At 38.1% G+C, this 14709-nt stretch overlaps 2 protein-coding genes across 2 annotated transcripts; one reads left to right on the top strand and one right to left on the bottom strand.

Annotated features, from left to right (window-relative positions):
• Window positions 1-1983: 1983 nt before the first annotated feature.
• Window positions 1984-5790, bottom strand: si:ch211-102c2.4 (uncharacterized protein LOC568178 homolog). The gene is made up of 5 exons (XM_055020584.1): window positions 5728-5790; window positions 5161-5448; window positions 4107-4196; window positions 2694-2713; window positions 1984-2599 (listed from the first exon to the last, which is right to left on the bottom strand). The coding sequence occupies exons 1-5, from the start codon at window positions 5762-5764 to the stop codon at window positions 2495-2497; spliced, it is 540 nt and encodes a 179-aa protein (XP_054876559.1). The 5' UTR covers window positions 5765-5790; the 3' UTR covers window positions 1984-2494.
• Window positions 5791-6583: 793 nt separating this feature from the next.
• imp4 (IMP U3 small nucleolar ribonucleoprotein 4) lies at window positions 6584-14625 on the top strand. Its single transcript, XM_055020504.1, has 9 exons — window positions 6584-6684; window positions 8130-8238; window positions 8359-8442; window positions 8518-8627; window positions 10367-10499; window positions 12140-12294; window positions 12385-12479; window positions 12560-12633; window positions 14254-14625. The coding sequence occupies exons 1-9, from the start codon at window positions 6682-6684 to the stop codon at window positions 14364-14366; spliced, it is 876 nt and encodes a 291-aa protein (XP_054876479.1). The 5' UTR covers window positions 6584-6681; the 3' UTR covers window positions 14367-14625.
• The last annotated feature ends 84 nt before the right edge of the window (window positions 14626-14709 follow it).

Raw genomic sequence — 14709 nt, 5'->3', positions numbered from 1 at the left:
AATAGGATCATGATTTCCTCAGAATGTTTGTGCGGCTGATGTAGTGCTTGTGAGCATGCTCAAAGTGACGACTGACTCCTTAAAGACTCCATCGTGTCCTTTTCTTCCTTTTTCTTCCAACTTAGTTAGTTTCAGTGGGAAATATCAGATTAAACATTGATTATCTTTATTGGGGAGATTTGTACACTTTATCATCTTTTGTCTCCACTAAGCTGTTCTTTCATCACTGCTTTGCAGAAATTTATTTGTCAAATCTTTTTGTTTGAATTTCATAAAGGCCACATCAGTTATCTGTAGGTTTTTGTTTTGTGATGATTGTGGTCATACTAATTAACCAATCTTACACACACCAGAAGACTAAGAGCTGTACTCTAATCACTAGGGGTGCACCAAGGAATTGGTCCCAATTTCTTTCATGTTTGGAGGTCAGTGATTGGTTGATGCTTTCTAATCAGCCAATGTCCTCTTATATTCTTCTTTGAGAGAGGTTTGACAGACAGACCCTCCCACCAGGTCACATTTACACACTCAGTTAATAGTGACCCTCCTGACACAACTGAATGATTTTCTTACTACGTTTCAACATTACAGTGTTACGTTTAGTGAAAAAGAAAACGATATCGGCCTACATCAGAATCTGCAGGTCAGGCTTTTAAAGACAAGTAATCATCCAGTATACTGCAATCAGTGCACCCCTACTAATCTCACGATTATGGTCAAAAAACAAATATTGTGCTACTAAGTGAAGATAAAAGCACATTGCGCTGAGTTGAGTCTAAACCCAGGATGAGGTTCTGTGTGGGTTTTATTCCTCCACTGTTCTCTGTTTGCCTTAAGCAGGGTCACCGCTGAGGGAAAGACAAGCAGCCGTCCCCATCAAGTGTTCTTACTGTAAACCATGTAGCTCAGTCTGCTTTAAATGTCCCAGGATGTCCTGCATCCTGGAAGCCTGTCATCAGATTGGGGTGAATCTTTACAGTTGTGTCTTTGGTTGTAGAAGGTTTGATATGAATATTATTCTACAATTGTCCCACATCCGGGTTGTCTTTTTGTTGTTGTTCTCTTGTGTCCTTTATTTATTGTTTATGTTTTGTTGCAAAAATGTCTTGGTTTCTCCTGGTGTGCTTTGTGTGTCCAGACTGTCCAGTCAGACCCATCATGCAGCTCTGTGTGACTCACAGCTTGTCTACTTCTATGACCTTTCACCTGTAACACAGTCAGCTGTTTACTTCATCTGCTATGTAACTTTTAGAAAAAGTTACATACTAATTTGTTGAAACTGCCACAATGTCGTGACAGTATAGTATTAGACAATCTGTGAAAAGATGGATCTCCTCTGTCTTCTTCCTGTGCTAACCAGAAAGAACCAATCAGAACCAGGAGGAGGGTCTTGCACTGTCAGTCACTCTGTGTTGTATAGTATATCTTGTTGTGAATGCTTGGACTAGTTAGCATAGCCACCGATGACAGCAGATAAAACAGTTTTCCTGTAACCGTGAGTTCTTTCTCCACCATCAGCACTTTTAACAGTGAGCAGATGTGGTTGATTGACGGCGCTAAGCCCCTCCTCCTGACTGATTGGTTGTTTTAGGTTAGGAGTGGTGGATTTCTTCAGACGGCAACAGTAGCTTGGAGAGGAGGTAGATGAGATCCATCCTTTACAGATTATCTCATAACAAACAAACTGGTGATAGTTTTATATAATAAAATATACAACTATATATACAAATAAAAACATTCTAAAAGTTATGTACTGCAGCTTTAAGGAGAGAAACCAGAGCTGCTTTAGTCCCCACATGGTGTCATTCTGTCTGAAAGCCTCAGCTCACCTGCTTCTAATAGACGGAGAAAACGCCTCGAATTTGGGACGTGTTTTTACATCTGATGGATATCGGCTCTTTCTCTCTCACACACACACACACACACACACACACACACACACAGAACGGTTCCAATTTGCTGGTTTACAAAAAAAATCTGTTTTATTCCAAAGGTGACACTATGCAGCATTATCCTGAATACTGTGTGCTATTTTTCATCTCTTGTTTGAGGATAAATGCTGATAAAAGTTTCAAGCAAAGCATGAGACTTAAATGTACAGCAAGAAAAGAATGTATAAAGTAAATATATATATATATATATATGAGGAGCTTCATTCCAAAATCAGGTACACAATGATGGAAACAGTCCTGCTGAAATCCAGAGACTTTTTTTATGTTATGTACTGTTTACTAAAGTAATAACATTCCTCAGAATGATATGCACTTTAGAAAAGCTGGTTTCAGGAGGCTGTTTATCCAAAACGTTTTGGGATGAAATTCTTCATTTATTTTTCACTCCATGACATGTTCCATCTTTACACTATGTGTGAGTTTGCCTATGTTTGGTTTGTCCAATAAATGCAAACTTAATTCTTCATAAAAAAAAAAGAAAGAAATTGTGGGGTTGTTTCTCTTTTTTTGTGCTGGTGGTAGAAATATGTGGAGTGATGGCATTAAATCCCTGATGAATTCCTCTGATTATGAGAGTCTGGATTCTCATAGTGCGGGACACTGAGCGCTCTGCCCGCCGCTTCCTCCTCATATGGCTCATCCTGCTTCTGAGGAAGGAACAGAGAAAACAAAAACCAGTTCAAGATTTTTGGACTCTAGGAAGAGCTTTGAATGTTACGTGAGAAATGAGCAGTCGCTTACCTTGCATTGGTTTGCTTTTACTGTGAAGAGAAATAACTTTATTTGATCAAATTCATTTATTTCATTATAAAACAAATTGCATACAACTAAATGACATTAACTGGAATTCTCCAGTCAAAACTTGGAAAAACCAAAGAAGGAAAAGAAATGAAAGTTTACAAATAAAATATAAGATAATTCCAGAGTTTTAAAGTCCATAATCCTGATGATAGTTTTTAATAAAAGCTGACATCAAGCTTCTGATTGTACAAATGTCTGACTGCTGTGAAACCAGAGTGGGAAAGAGTACAAAAATAATGTAGCCAAGTAAAAGTTTGATCAAATGTAAAGTTACCAGTGTAAAATGTTACTCCAAAATAAAAAGTACATCATTAAAATGATACTTTTAAGTAAAAGTAGCTTTTTCACAAGCAGAAAAAAAGTTTTGCCTGAGGATTTCAGAAAGGAAATAAGAACACGCAGGTCTCAAGCTGTTTAAATAAAGAAGCACCTTCATAAATAAAAATGCAACACGTCTCATTTAGTGCTCTTAAATTTAAACAAAAAGTTTTATAGGTTGATTCTGTGACAGCTGCTTTTTATAGTGTGACGTTTTCTTCTAACTGTATTTATCTGTGTTGCATTTGTTGCTGGGTCTTAGCCAGGACTCCCTTGAAAAAGAGATTTTTAATCTTAATTACTTTTATCCTGGTAAAATAGAGGTTAAATAAAAATTTGACAAAATGCAACACTTGATAGCTTATCACATCATGAATATTTGAGAGTTCTGTGTGATTTTAAATACATAAACATCCACTGTCTTCTGTCAGCCTGGCCATCTGGCCTTTCTGATCTTCATCACTGTCCAAGATGTCCACTGTTCCCGTCTAATACTTTCAAATAACTGACTCCAAACTCCTAGTCGCCAATACAGATCAGAATCACAAGCACCAGATATAACCGATGCAAGTTGTTAAAATATTATTCATAATGTTTACATGGTCATAACATTGAGCATAAACCAAAGTAAGATGACATTGTATAATAAATCTGATGTTCTTCTAATAGGTCTAAACGGGTCCTTTAATCACAGTGAGGATTTTGAACTACATTCAGTGTGTTTTTCAAGTTCCTTTGTTTTCCAAATGATGCAACATGGAAGCAGAAAAATAAATGCTGTTTTTTTCTGTTGTCTTTATCATTATTCTATTCATTTGCAGAAATTATTTTAAATGTAACTGAGGAATGTATTTCATTCAAAACAAACTCAAGTAAAGGTCAAAGTTTAAGCTCTGTAAACAACTTTTATAAGCACAAAGTACAGACAAATTGTTCTTGGTTACAGTAGCACAGGTGAATGTAACTGGTTAATTTCCACCCCTGAGTGAACCACATTGTCAGTAAAATGAAAGAATAAAAACAGGAACAGCTTACTTGTGTTGCAGACATGAGTACATATGGTCACTACGGGCAGCAGAGGCAGCAGCATCCAGCGAGTAAAACTCCAGATGAAAGCAGCTGTGGCTGCAGTGAAGGCAAATGAATGGAGATCAGCTTACAGTGGTCATGTCTGCTGTAACACCGCTCTCACTGGACACTTCATCAACTTTATGCATCTTCTATCAAAGAAAAGTGGGTATGAATCTGCCACAGTCACTTTCTGTTGGTGTCTTAGTACTTTCGTGTTTATTTAAGAAATTCTTTCACCTCCATGGCGAGGTGGACCTAGCTCTGCCTTCAAGGTACAAATCCTGCTCAGTTTCCAAGTTTCAGAGCTTCCACCTTTCAAAGCAGCACTGCCCCATCCAGCTCCTTTAGACTAGCCAGAAGCAATTAGCAAACAACTGGTGGAACTATATGTGACTGATTCATAAGGGCAGAACCACTTGAAGACATTTTAATCGTGTCAGTCAGACTGATCCAACAGGGCAGCATAGAATAGTCCAATATGCTTTGTGTGAAATCATGCTTTATTATTTATTTTACATTCTATTTAGAAATCCTGCACTTTCTGAACCATTTGACAGAAGATTTGTTGCAGTTTATTCATCCATTTTTGACCAAGGTAGTCAACCTAATGTTTTCATCAGTTTCATTTTCTTTATCATTTTTACATTTACTGTTGTATTGCACTGACCGAACAGACTGCAATTGTTTTTGCATGTGTGATCCACCTTTAGAAACTGTATGTGTGTTTCAGTGTGCAGTAGTGATAAAAAGTTACCAAACTAATATGTAAATCAGGACATTTATGTCTGTGTTTTAAAAAAAGAAACACTTAAAGTCTTTTTCAGCTGTTTTTCTGTATCGGCTCAGTATCTGCAGTATCGCTGTATCGCTACTGGAAGTGAAAAAAATCGATTGGTTCATCCCAAATTAGCAGGCCTTTAAAAATGATTATTACAGGAACTAACACCGACAGCAGTTAAATCAGACGCAGCAATCATAGCTGGGCTTCATTGGCTGTCAAGTCACTGTTTTTACTTACAGCTGTGAAAATATCCTTCAGCCAGCTTGATGATGGTGTCGTTTCTGCTCAGTAGGCCACACCAGTAAACCCCACCTGTGGGGCTCGGCTCCAGCACCTCCACGGTGAAGGAGTGCAGGTTCTGGGTCACCCTCAGTTTGCCTCCATCAGCCAACTTGGAGCTGTTGCTGAATTTGAGGCCTGTACAGCACTCTGCAGAGCTCTGCCGGCACCAGACCCGCAGCAGGTTCTGCTGCTGGGCTTCATAGGGGCATATGAGCCTCTGCCAGAACACTGCTTCATTCCCACCTGCATGAAGATTTGGAAATATACCAAGCCAAAACAACTTGACCATTCTGTAAAAAGCTTTAAAATTCACTAAACTAAACTTTTATTTACCTAAAAGTGAAGAAAGTGGTCTGAACAACAAAACAATTTCTATAAATGCTCTGCAAGAAGTTTTATACACTCTTCAAGCTGTTTCAGTCAGAAACGTAGCACAGTAAAGATATAAAGCTCTGCGACTGAACTAGCATTAATTCATCTGATTAAGATTTAAATCAGCATCACTTGTTTTTGGAAACTCACCTACTGCCAAAAGGGATATCAGGAGTAAAGAATGCATATTCCAAACACCGAGCAAAGCTGCCCTCACATCGAATAAAATAAAAAGGCAATGTTTACCGGAAAAGAAGGCTTGAAAAAGGTGGCCAAGCTTCAGGAAATGACTAACCACACAGAGGTTCCTATCTGTACATGCTGATTAGACGATAACTGGAACTCAGCTTAAAGTCTCAGTAGATTTTGTATTTGGTCCTTTTTTAAAAACTCCTTTCTTTTTGCACAATTTTTGAATGAGACATCCTCATTTTCTATGTGCATTATTTTATTTTCTTCTTTTCTTTTCTCTTGCTTGTTGCGATTCTTATTCTGGTGTCAGATCCAAACTAGATTTTAGTTCAGATCCCATTTGGACTCGGGTGCTATGAAATATGTAAGATCAGGATTATCAAACTGTACTTCACCTCCTAACAGAAGGTTTTTTTTTTTACCTTCTGTTTTTTTTTTCCTCCTAACAGAAGGATTTTTTTTTTTTTTTTTACCTAATCCTCACATTATCTCACACTATGTTAAAGTGAATGGACAATGAATTCAAAACATCTTTCTAAGCCAAGGCAAAGGTTCGTTTTGTCATTTTCAATCCAGAGAGACATTTTATTGCATTTGTCCTTAAAACAAATTCTTTATTATTTTTAAACAGTTTTTTTTTAATACAGCCACTCTGAAGATCTGAAGTAGATTCATTACCTCAGATCTACAGGTTAAAGATTAGAAAACGAATGAAGTACTTATTATGTATGCGAAAAGGACAACAGCGTTTCTAGCGGATACTCATTTCAGACTCTTATTTTGAAAAGCTAGCCAAAGTCAGTATCGATGGCTCTCATTGGCTGTTCTTCAGCGAATGACGGGAGTTGTTGTTTGGAAGCGCTTCCTTCCCCCACGTGAGTTTGTGTAGCCTGGAAGCTAGCAGCCGGGATCATGGTGAGTTAAAAATATTAGTTTTTATTAGGAAGGTTTCGCAGTTTGACTTGATAATGGCGGCCACCGCTTTGGCTCCGCTTTGACCTGGTCGAGTCTGTGACCTCCCTGGTGTTTAAAGCTGAAGGCAGGATAAGGAGCCAGCAGGAGGATACAGCTCTCCATAAACACGACCAGAAGTTTAAAGGGGCTGAGGCTCAACATTTAAAACGTCCCTATGATGGCCTGTGGAGTTATAAAGTTTGGGTTAAAACAGGAGAGGAACTGAGCAGGAATGCTGCTTGTTTCATCCTGAATCTGTTTCTGACTTGTCCTGCGTTTCCCCTCATCTTCTATGATCTGTTCTCACCATTCTGAATGTTTTCTGCTTTTTTGCTTCTTGCTCTTTTCACCACAGCCTCTATCTCTTTTTCCGTGTTGCTGCTTACCTTCTGTTTTTTTACCTCCTAACAGAAGTTTTTTTTTTTTTTTACCTAAACCTCACATTATCTCACACTATGTTAAAGTGAATGGACAATGAATACAGACTGGTAGATCTGCTTTGAAGCAGAGTCTCCCCAGCTGACCCACCACTTCCTGCCCTGTCCACAAGGCCCAGTCTAATAATGCTGCTTTTCTGTCCCAGGCTGGGCTCTAACATTTTTACATTTACTGTTGTACTGCACTGACCGTAAAATACACAGAGTGTAAATAATGAAAGTGGTTTAGTTGGTTGATGTTCAGGGTGCCTGTGCAGTTTGGAAAAGTCTAGTTGTTGATTAATGTATTATTCACATCACAAGAAAAAAGAGAAATTTATTATGGAATAAATGCTGAATTCATTTGTCACTGTCTGAAGTGAAATCACAACAGACTTTCTTGTTTAAGATCTGTTAGAATGATGAAAGTTATTTCTATTTGCTAAATGTCAGAAAACTTAGTGGGAATATTTTTAGATATTTTTACCTTAACACCATTTTTTTCAATATAATAAATGTTGATTGTTCATAATGTCTTAATGACTTATTGGTCTGTGTAATTGAAATAATTTCAAGGTTGACTTACATTTTATGTATTCAACAAAGTTATTAGATTGGGGTATTTTTTCTTAATTTGTGTTTTTTTGTCAGACTGGTCAGTTGTATACAGTGTATGTAATAGACATTTAAAAACATAAAAATGTATCATATTTTAGTTGATTTTGTCCTTGCTGTAGAATGAGGAATATTTTTTACAAGACATTAAAGACAGTACTAAATGATATAATATAGTGACATTCTTTTCGTTCATTAGTATTGTTTTTGTCTCTAAAATGTGGTGCTGGAAAATTTTGAAAACTAACCTTGAAAGTGTTTAAATTTTACTGTGGGAAAAGTGGGAAAACCTTGTACTTAGTAGGAGCTTGTGGCTTGAGTCTGAGAAGCTCTGACTGCTTTTCTGTGTTTTTCTGCTGTGTGATGGTGAGGCAGCTCCGTCGAGAGGTGAGGCTGAGGCGGGAGTACCTGTACAGGAAGGCCCAGGAAGACCGGCTGCGAACGATAGAGGAGAAGAAACTGAAGCTGAAGGACGCGCTCGACAGTGAGACAGCACGACAACACAGATCGCTCTTTTCCTCGTGCATTTTGCATGAGTGGTTAGCACGAGGAGCTGTCCAACCACAAATCTCCCTGTAACGCAGGTATTTGTTCTTGACCACAGAAAACTCTCCCCTTCCGCCTGACGTCCGCAGAGAAGCCCTGGGGCTGCAAAAGCTGGTGGAGTACGATGACGAAGGCGCAGAAGGCAAGTTGGCTGTTAGCTGTGTTCTTCAACATGTCCCGCTAAGCTCCTGTAACCGTCTGCTTTTTTTGCGTTCAGGTGTCAGCTCTCACATGGACGACGAGTATAAATGGGCTGGAGTGGAGGACCCCAAACTGATGGTGACCACGTCCAGAGACCCGAGCTCCAGACTCAAAATGTTTGCCAAGGTGCTGATGTGGATCCTGGTTTCAGATGAGATAATGTTGAGCACATTTAAACAAACTGTGATCATTACTGTATGCGTCTCCCTACAGGCAGCTCTGCATGCTGATTCCCATCATGCAGTGCTGAGGTGAAAGCCTTGTGCGCTGTAGTTGATTTATAGTTAGGGCAGCCAGCATTAACGCATACGATTAATCTAAAAACTTTAACACATTAATATTACATAATGCAGATTAATCACATTACTTATTTTGACCTTAAAGCCTCTTTCCCACAGAGGGTTACTGTCCTAGAATGCTTACCTCCACCCTTGTTTCACTCTTGTGTGCTTCAGATGTGCGCTCCCGCTGAAGGGTTCGAGTGCGTAGTGTGTCCTGAGTCTAGGGACCGGTCTTTAGCCCCGCCCCCTTTGCACCCTTGATCCACACTTTGGTTAAGTCTGCACCCAGGCCACAGAAATTCTTAGTGTCAAAAGAATTGTTGAAATTTAAAAAAGCAGCGACAGACATTTGGATAAAAACAAGGTAATATGAGGGAATGATGAATTATCCGTCTTCTAAAGCACAACCAGTTTGTAGTTAACGTTTCTAAATTGTGTTTAAGCAAAATGACTTAAATGAAACCTTCCTGAATATGAAAACTGAAATATTTGGCTTGAGACAACATTTCCGTCAACATTTTCTGAAAAGCTGCATTTTTATATTTTAAGCTGACAAAGTCAAGCATATTCTTTGTTCATGATTAATCACTGTAGTAGTGTTATTGTGATAAATGACTATGTTGTTGTTTTGAGACCATTTTCATGTAATATAGTGATAATTCCATAATAATGCAAGTTCACCCTCTCATAAACTAATTAACTTTAATTTGTTTTAAATATGCTAAAATATTAAGAGTTTCAAAATCCAAAATAAAACATGACAACCAAACCATAACACATAAAAAGGCGATATAAACCACACACAACCAAAACCATAATTGAAATGGAATATGATCTATAAACAGAATTGTTTATAGATATATTTATCAACTTATTATTCGATTAACTGATGAGTTGTTTATTGCGTGTTATTTATAGAGAGATGTAAAAGGTGGATTTATGGATCTGTATGATTTATCCATAAAATATGGAATATTTTGTCATGTGACAAAATATGGACAAAGCTGTGTATTTGACTGGTGTGATTTGTCAACAGTAATAGTGTTGTGCCTTCAGCAGCCAGCTCTTTGTCCATCAGACAAATCCGAAGTGAGAGGAAACCCTGAGCTCGCTCAGGCTCCGATTGTTTCTGTGAACATCATCCCACCAATAATTCTGTTTTTTTAGGTAGAAACTTTCTAAACTACTTTGAACAACAAACTGAGTTTACTGTACCGTTTGATAACTGAGATCAGGTGGCATGCGTGTGATTGGAGTGAAATGATTAAGAGCCTCGAAATGACATTTGCTGTGAATTGGCACTAACAAACTGAATTGAATTTGTTTATCACAAATGTCCTTATAATTTGGCAAAATGTTGAAATACATTTTAATTTCCTGGCATATGCATGGAAATACTTTCTTTCAAACTGAGCAGGTGAATACTTTTGCAAGGTGCTGTGTGTTGCATTGGGAGGTTTGATGGGACAGATACTGACAGAAGACTGACTGACAGACCACTTTCTCACTGACTGAAAGTTGCTTTCTGTGAAGTGTGAAATGTTGCAGAGATCAGTGAGTGACGTGCCTCTATGTTGTCTGTAGGAGGTAAAGCTGATGTTTCCTGGAGCCCAGCGGATGAACAGAGGAAACCATGAGGTGGCGGCGCTGGTGCGAGCCTGTAAAGCCAACAACGTATCAGACCTGGTCATTATACATGAAACCAGAGGACAGCCAGGTAGGCAGGCTGACATTAGCCTTTGTTCCTATCTGCTTGTTGTTTTAACCCGGTGAACCTGAAACTAATGATTGTGTACTTTTATAGAGACTATAAAAATAGTCATATGTTTGTTTTATGAATAAAGTCCTTCAGATATTTCTGTCACTGTTTTAAAATAAAACAAAAAACAGTCAGCGATGGAAAGCATCCTGTTAACACAACCCCTGAAATTTTTTGGGTGCTTCCCAATTATCTGTTATGGAGGGACAGAAATTCATGTTTTTTGAATAGCTAATCTTTCGAATAATGCACAGATCCAGCTGAAGAGTTATGGAGACTTTAGAGATCATCTGGTGCAGCTGGACCAGCATTCAGACAATCTCATGAGCTTATGATCGCTTCTGTTGGAGAAATGTTCCCTGATATTGAAACTTTGGCTGAAGTGCTGTTTGTAATTCTGACCTTCAGAACAACATAAAAACTCTGAGACATTTGATTACAAGCAGGTGGGCTTTTGAGGTCCATGCTTCCCAAGATTAAGGAGTAAGACTGGAGTTCATATTCAGTGCAGTCATTTCATTTGTGGTTACTGGGCCGCAACCAGTGGTTTTTGTCACTGTAGAAAACATTACATTTAATCATATGCTTGATGTGTGATGACACTATATGGCTGATCTGTTCAGCTTTTTGAATATTAATTAAACCAAGTGAAAATGAAATGAAATGAAATATGCTATTAATATAACAGCACATTTTATTTTAATATATAAATTGACAGGATATTTTTGACGCCATTAGTCAAAATAATGGACAATGAAAACATCTAGTGAAACTCTGAATTCTGTCCTTATATTAGTTGATATACTTATTATAAAGACCTACAGATAACAAAGTTGTGTACTTTACATTTACATCAATATGTAAATGTATTCTGTGTCTGATGTGCATCCTGACCAGCGTTTAACTGATTGGTTGTTATGCGACGCTGAAATGATGTTGGTAGAGAAAACCAGACTGTGACATCAGAGCTTCAGGGATATGATTAAAACGTGTTTAGATAAAAGGTGCAAAAACTGTCCTATTTTGAGTCAATTTGCCAGAAAACATCAAAACTTTTCAGGGCTTTCGTGGCTAAAAATAAGTTATTACATATATTTATAAAGCTGCCCTGTGGGTCATATTTGAATCTCTTCCTATTAATATGTGGTTGTTTTGAGCGACACACATTTCTGCGGCAGGGCTTCCAGACACACTCTTCTTAGCATAACACCTGTTGGGAACCTGATGTGTGTCTGCACTGCTGTGACTGACAGCTTCGGAACAGGAAAGGAGGGGTCCGGGATGGATCTGTCTTTTCCACATCGAAACTGCAGTCTGTGGGAGTTTCAGCCAGGCAGGAACTTCTCCAGTGGTCTGCAGGAATTGTTGAGAGCGACCTTAACTCAGCTGTCCTGAGCGGGTCAGGCCACCGGGAAATATCCCAGACCGCCCAATGGCCGACCCACACTGTGTTTACGTGTTTAGCAGATGAACTATTTTCAGGATGCTGTAATACACCATGTTTCTTGTTTAACTGAGCATGTCTGCATCTATTAGAGAGACTTGTGTTATGTGACTGACATCTGATGGATCTGCTGGATGTTCCTGTATGGTTACAGATGGCCTGGTTATTTGCCACCTACCGTTTGGACCCACAGCTTATTTCACGCTCTACAATGTGGTGATGAGGCACGATGTTCCCAACATTGGCACCATGTCTGAGGCCTACCCCCACCTCATTTTTCACAACTTCAGCTCACGCCTCGGCAAAAGGGTGAGCGCCGAGCGTGTGCCGCGCAGACTCTAGGGATATTGTCTTGCATCTCTTGTTTGTCCATAAAACTAATTAATTGTTCTTGTGCAGGTGTCGAATATCTTGAAGTATCTGTTCCCAGTCCCCAAAGACGACAGCAGGCGTGTCATCACGTTCGCCAACCAGGAGGACTTTATCTCTTTCAGGTCAGTGCCGTGGAAAACATTATGTAAAATAAAATAAAGCAAATAAATAAATAGACAAATCACTTTTTTTTTTCTTTCAGGCATCACACCTATAAGAAAACCGACCACAAGAACGTGGAGCTGACAGAAGTAGGACCCAGGTTTGAAATGAAATGTAAGTATTGATGGCTGAGTCTGGTGCTGAAACGGCAAACTGTACCGGTAAGCTGGTTCTTAGCACATACATCAGCATTCTTTAAAACTTCACACTATGTCTTGAGGTCTCAATAAAATATCTGACTAGTTCAGCAAAATGTTAAACTAGAGCTAAATTTTCTCTTGCATTTTAGTACCTTGCAAAAGTATTCATGTTCCCTGAAATTTTCACATTTTGTTACCTTACAACTGCATGATTCTATATAGTTTAATTTGTCAGAATAACACAGTGTAGATTTTAATTGTGAAGTAGAATGAAAAATGATTTTCAAAGTTCGTTGTGCTGAAAAAAAAATCTGAAAAGTGCCTTCATAGAAAGCTTATTTGAGTCCATCTCTGTCTAATTGAACCTCTGTCTAAACTCAACTGTGCTGTAAAGGCTGCAGCTGGTTGTGAAGCCTTTACAGAACAACCAGCATCATAAAGTCCAGAGAATCCAGCAGACGGGTGAGGGAAAAAATAGTGGAAACGTTTAAAGCAGAATTAGATTGGAATTCTAACCTAATTCTTAGGTTAGAATTAGGTAAAACCTTTTTCCAAGTGTTGAACATCTCACAGAGCTCCATCAAGAATAAATAAGAACAAAACTACAACTTTTAAATAAAAAAATCTGCTTACAAAAATGTTTGATGCAACACAAAGTCATCATCCTTTCTAAGTTTTTCTGGTTTCCTTGTGTTATCATGGTAACTTGGACCACGTCTTCTTATTGGCTTAAATTCTAAAGCTGGGCTGTCTAAAGTCAGAGCTCAACAGCTGGTATCCGGCATGTTGTAGTTTCTCCCTGATTCAACATCACAGTTGGAACTGCCTTTTCTTCTTCTCAGGTTTTATAGCAAGTATCAGCCAACATTTTGATGTACTATTGCCGTCTGCTGTGCTGGATGTGGGCCATAGTATTTTCCTAACTTACTAAAGAAGAAACTAAATTCTTAGATATAACCCCATTCCTTTTGAAATTTAATAAATGCTTTATCTTGTCATGTTTAAATATTAATTTATCCACTCTTAATGCCTTCTTATTTTAATTTTTCTCAGTATTTTTCACATTGAATTATTATGCTCTCCTGTCTCCATGTTTATACCATACTGAGCTGTAACCTTATCATCACTACTTACGTAAAACAAATGATGACTTTGAGTAGTAGTAAGTTCCTCCTCAGCATGTCAGGGTGACAAAATGTGATGCCCCTCATTTAAATCACTGGAAGGAAATCCTAAAAAAGGTCATTATTTCTGTCTTACGGGACAGGATACGGTACTGTGAAAACATATTTCCTCCTTATGACTTTCTTCTGTTCTGGCTTTTTTCACATTTGAATGTTTCAGATCATCAAACTGTTAATGTTGGATAAAAATGAATTTAAATATTTGTAAAAAGCAAGTTACAAATGATTATTTTATTCATTACAAGATAAAATGTATCTAAACCTAACTGACTGTAGATGAAAAAAGTAAGGTTTTTTGACTAACGATTAAACTATATATTTTAGAAACAAAAGCTCAATTTCACAAACTTTTAATTGCTCCCAACCTGTAGAAGCATTATTGTTACAAGTTCGTCTCTTTATCTGTTTAGTGTACATGATCAAGCTAGGTACCCTGGAGAACGAGAGCACAGCAGAGGTCGAGTGGCGTCATCACCCCTACACACACACGGCTAAGAAAAGGAAGTTCCTCAGCCTGCAGTGAGACCAGAGACATGAATGGAACTACCTGCAAAATCTTCACAGATCTTCAGTTCCATTTGGGGGTTTAGAACATTATGATTCATGCTTTATTAGAGCAATGTAATATGAGTAAAGACCTCACCATCAGTTATCGATTTTTCTCATATGTATTGAGCGCTCCGTTAAATTAAGCATTTCTTTCAGGGATCCCGTTTGGTTAGATCCTTTTGTGGTTTTTACTTTGCATTTATTCTTTTTCTAAATAAAATATGTATAATTTGTGTCGTCTTGTTTTATTTGACCTGTGATGGGAAAATAACTGCGTTAGTTTTAACGTGATTATAATTTGTAATTATTGAATCTTT

Source organism: Poeciliopsis prolifica, unplaced genomic scaffold (genome assembly GCF_027474105.1).
Source record: "Poeciliopsis prolifica strain line A6 unplaced genomic scaffold, Auburn_PproV2 SCAFFOLD068, whole genome shotgun sequence".
Lineage (NCBI taxonomy): Eukaryota > Metazoa > Chordata > Actinopteri > Cyprinodontiformes > Poeciliidae > Poeciliopsis > Poeciliopsis prolifica.
Note: the sequence above shows the minus strand (reverse complement) of the source record. Positions and strands in the feature narration are given on the sequence as shown.

What these genes read in the sequence shown, in the direction of transcription:
- si:ch211-102c2.4 (XM_055020584.1), bottom strand. Translation starts at nt 5,764, where the DNA reads ATGCATTCTTTACTCCTGATATCCCTTTTGGCAGTAG. An exon ending in TGAAGGATATTTTCACAGCT is followed by an intron (nt 4,197 to 5,160) that starts GTAAGTAAAAAC and finishes CCTTCACTGCAG; the next exon opens with CCACAGCTGCTTTCATCTGG. An exon ending in TAAAAGCAAACCAATGCAAG is followed by an intron (nt 2,600 to 2,693) that starts GTAAGCGACTGC and finishes TTCCTTCCTCAG; the next exon opens with AAGCAGGATGAGCCATATGA.
- imp4 (XM_055020504.1), top strand. An exon ending in GCTCACGCCTCGGCAAAAGG is followed by an intron (nt 12,295 to 12,384) that starts GTGAGCGCCGAG and finishes GTTCTTGTGCAG; the next exon opens with GTGTCGAATATCTTGAAGTA. An exon ending in ACCCAGGTTTGAAATGAAAT is followed by an intron (nt 12,634 to 14,253) that starts GTAAGTATTGAT and finishes TTATCTGTTTAG; the next exon opens with TGTACATGATCAAGCTAGGT.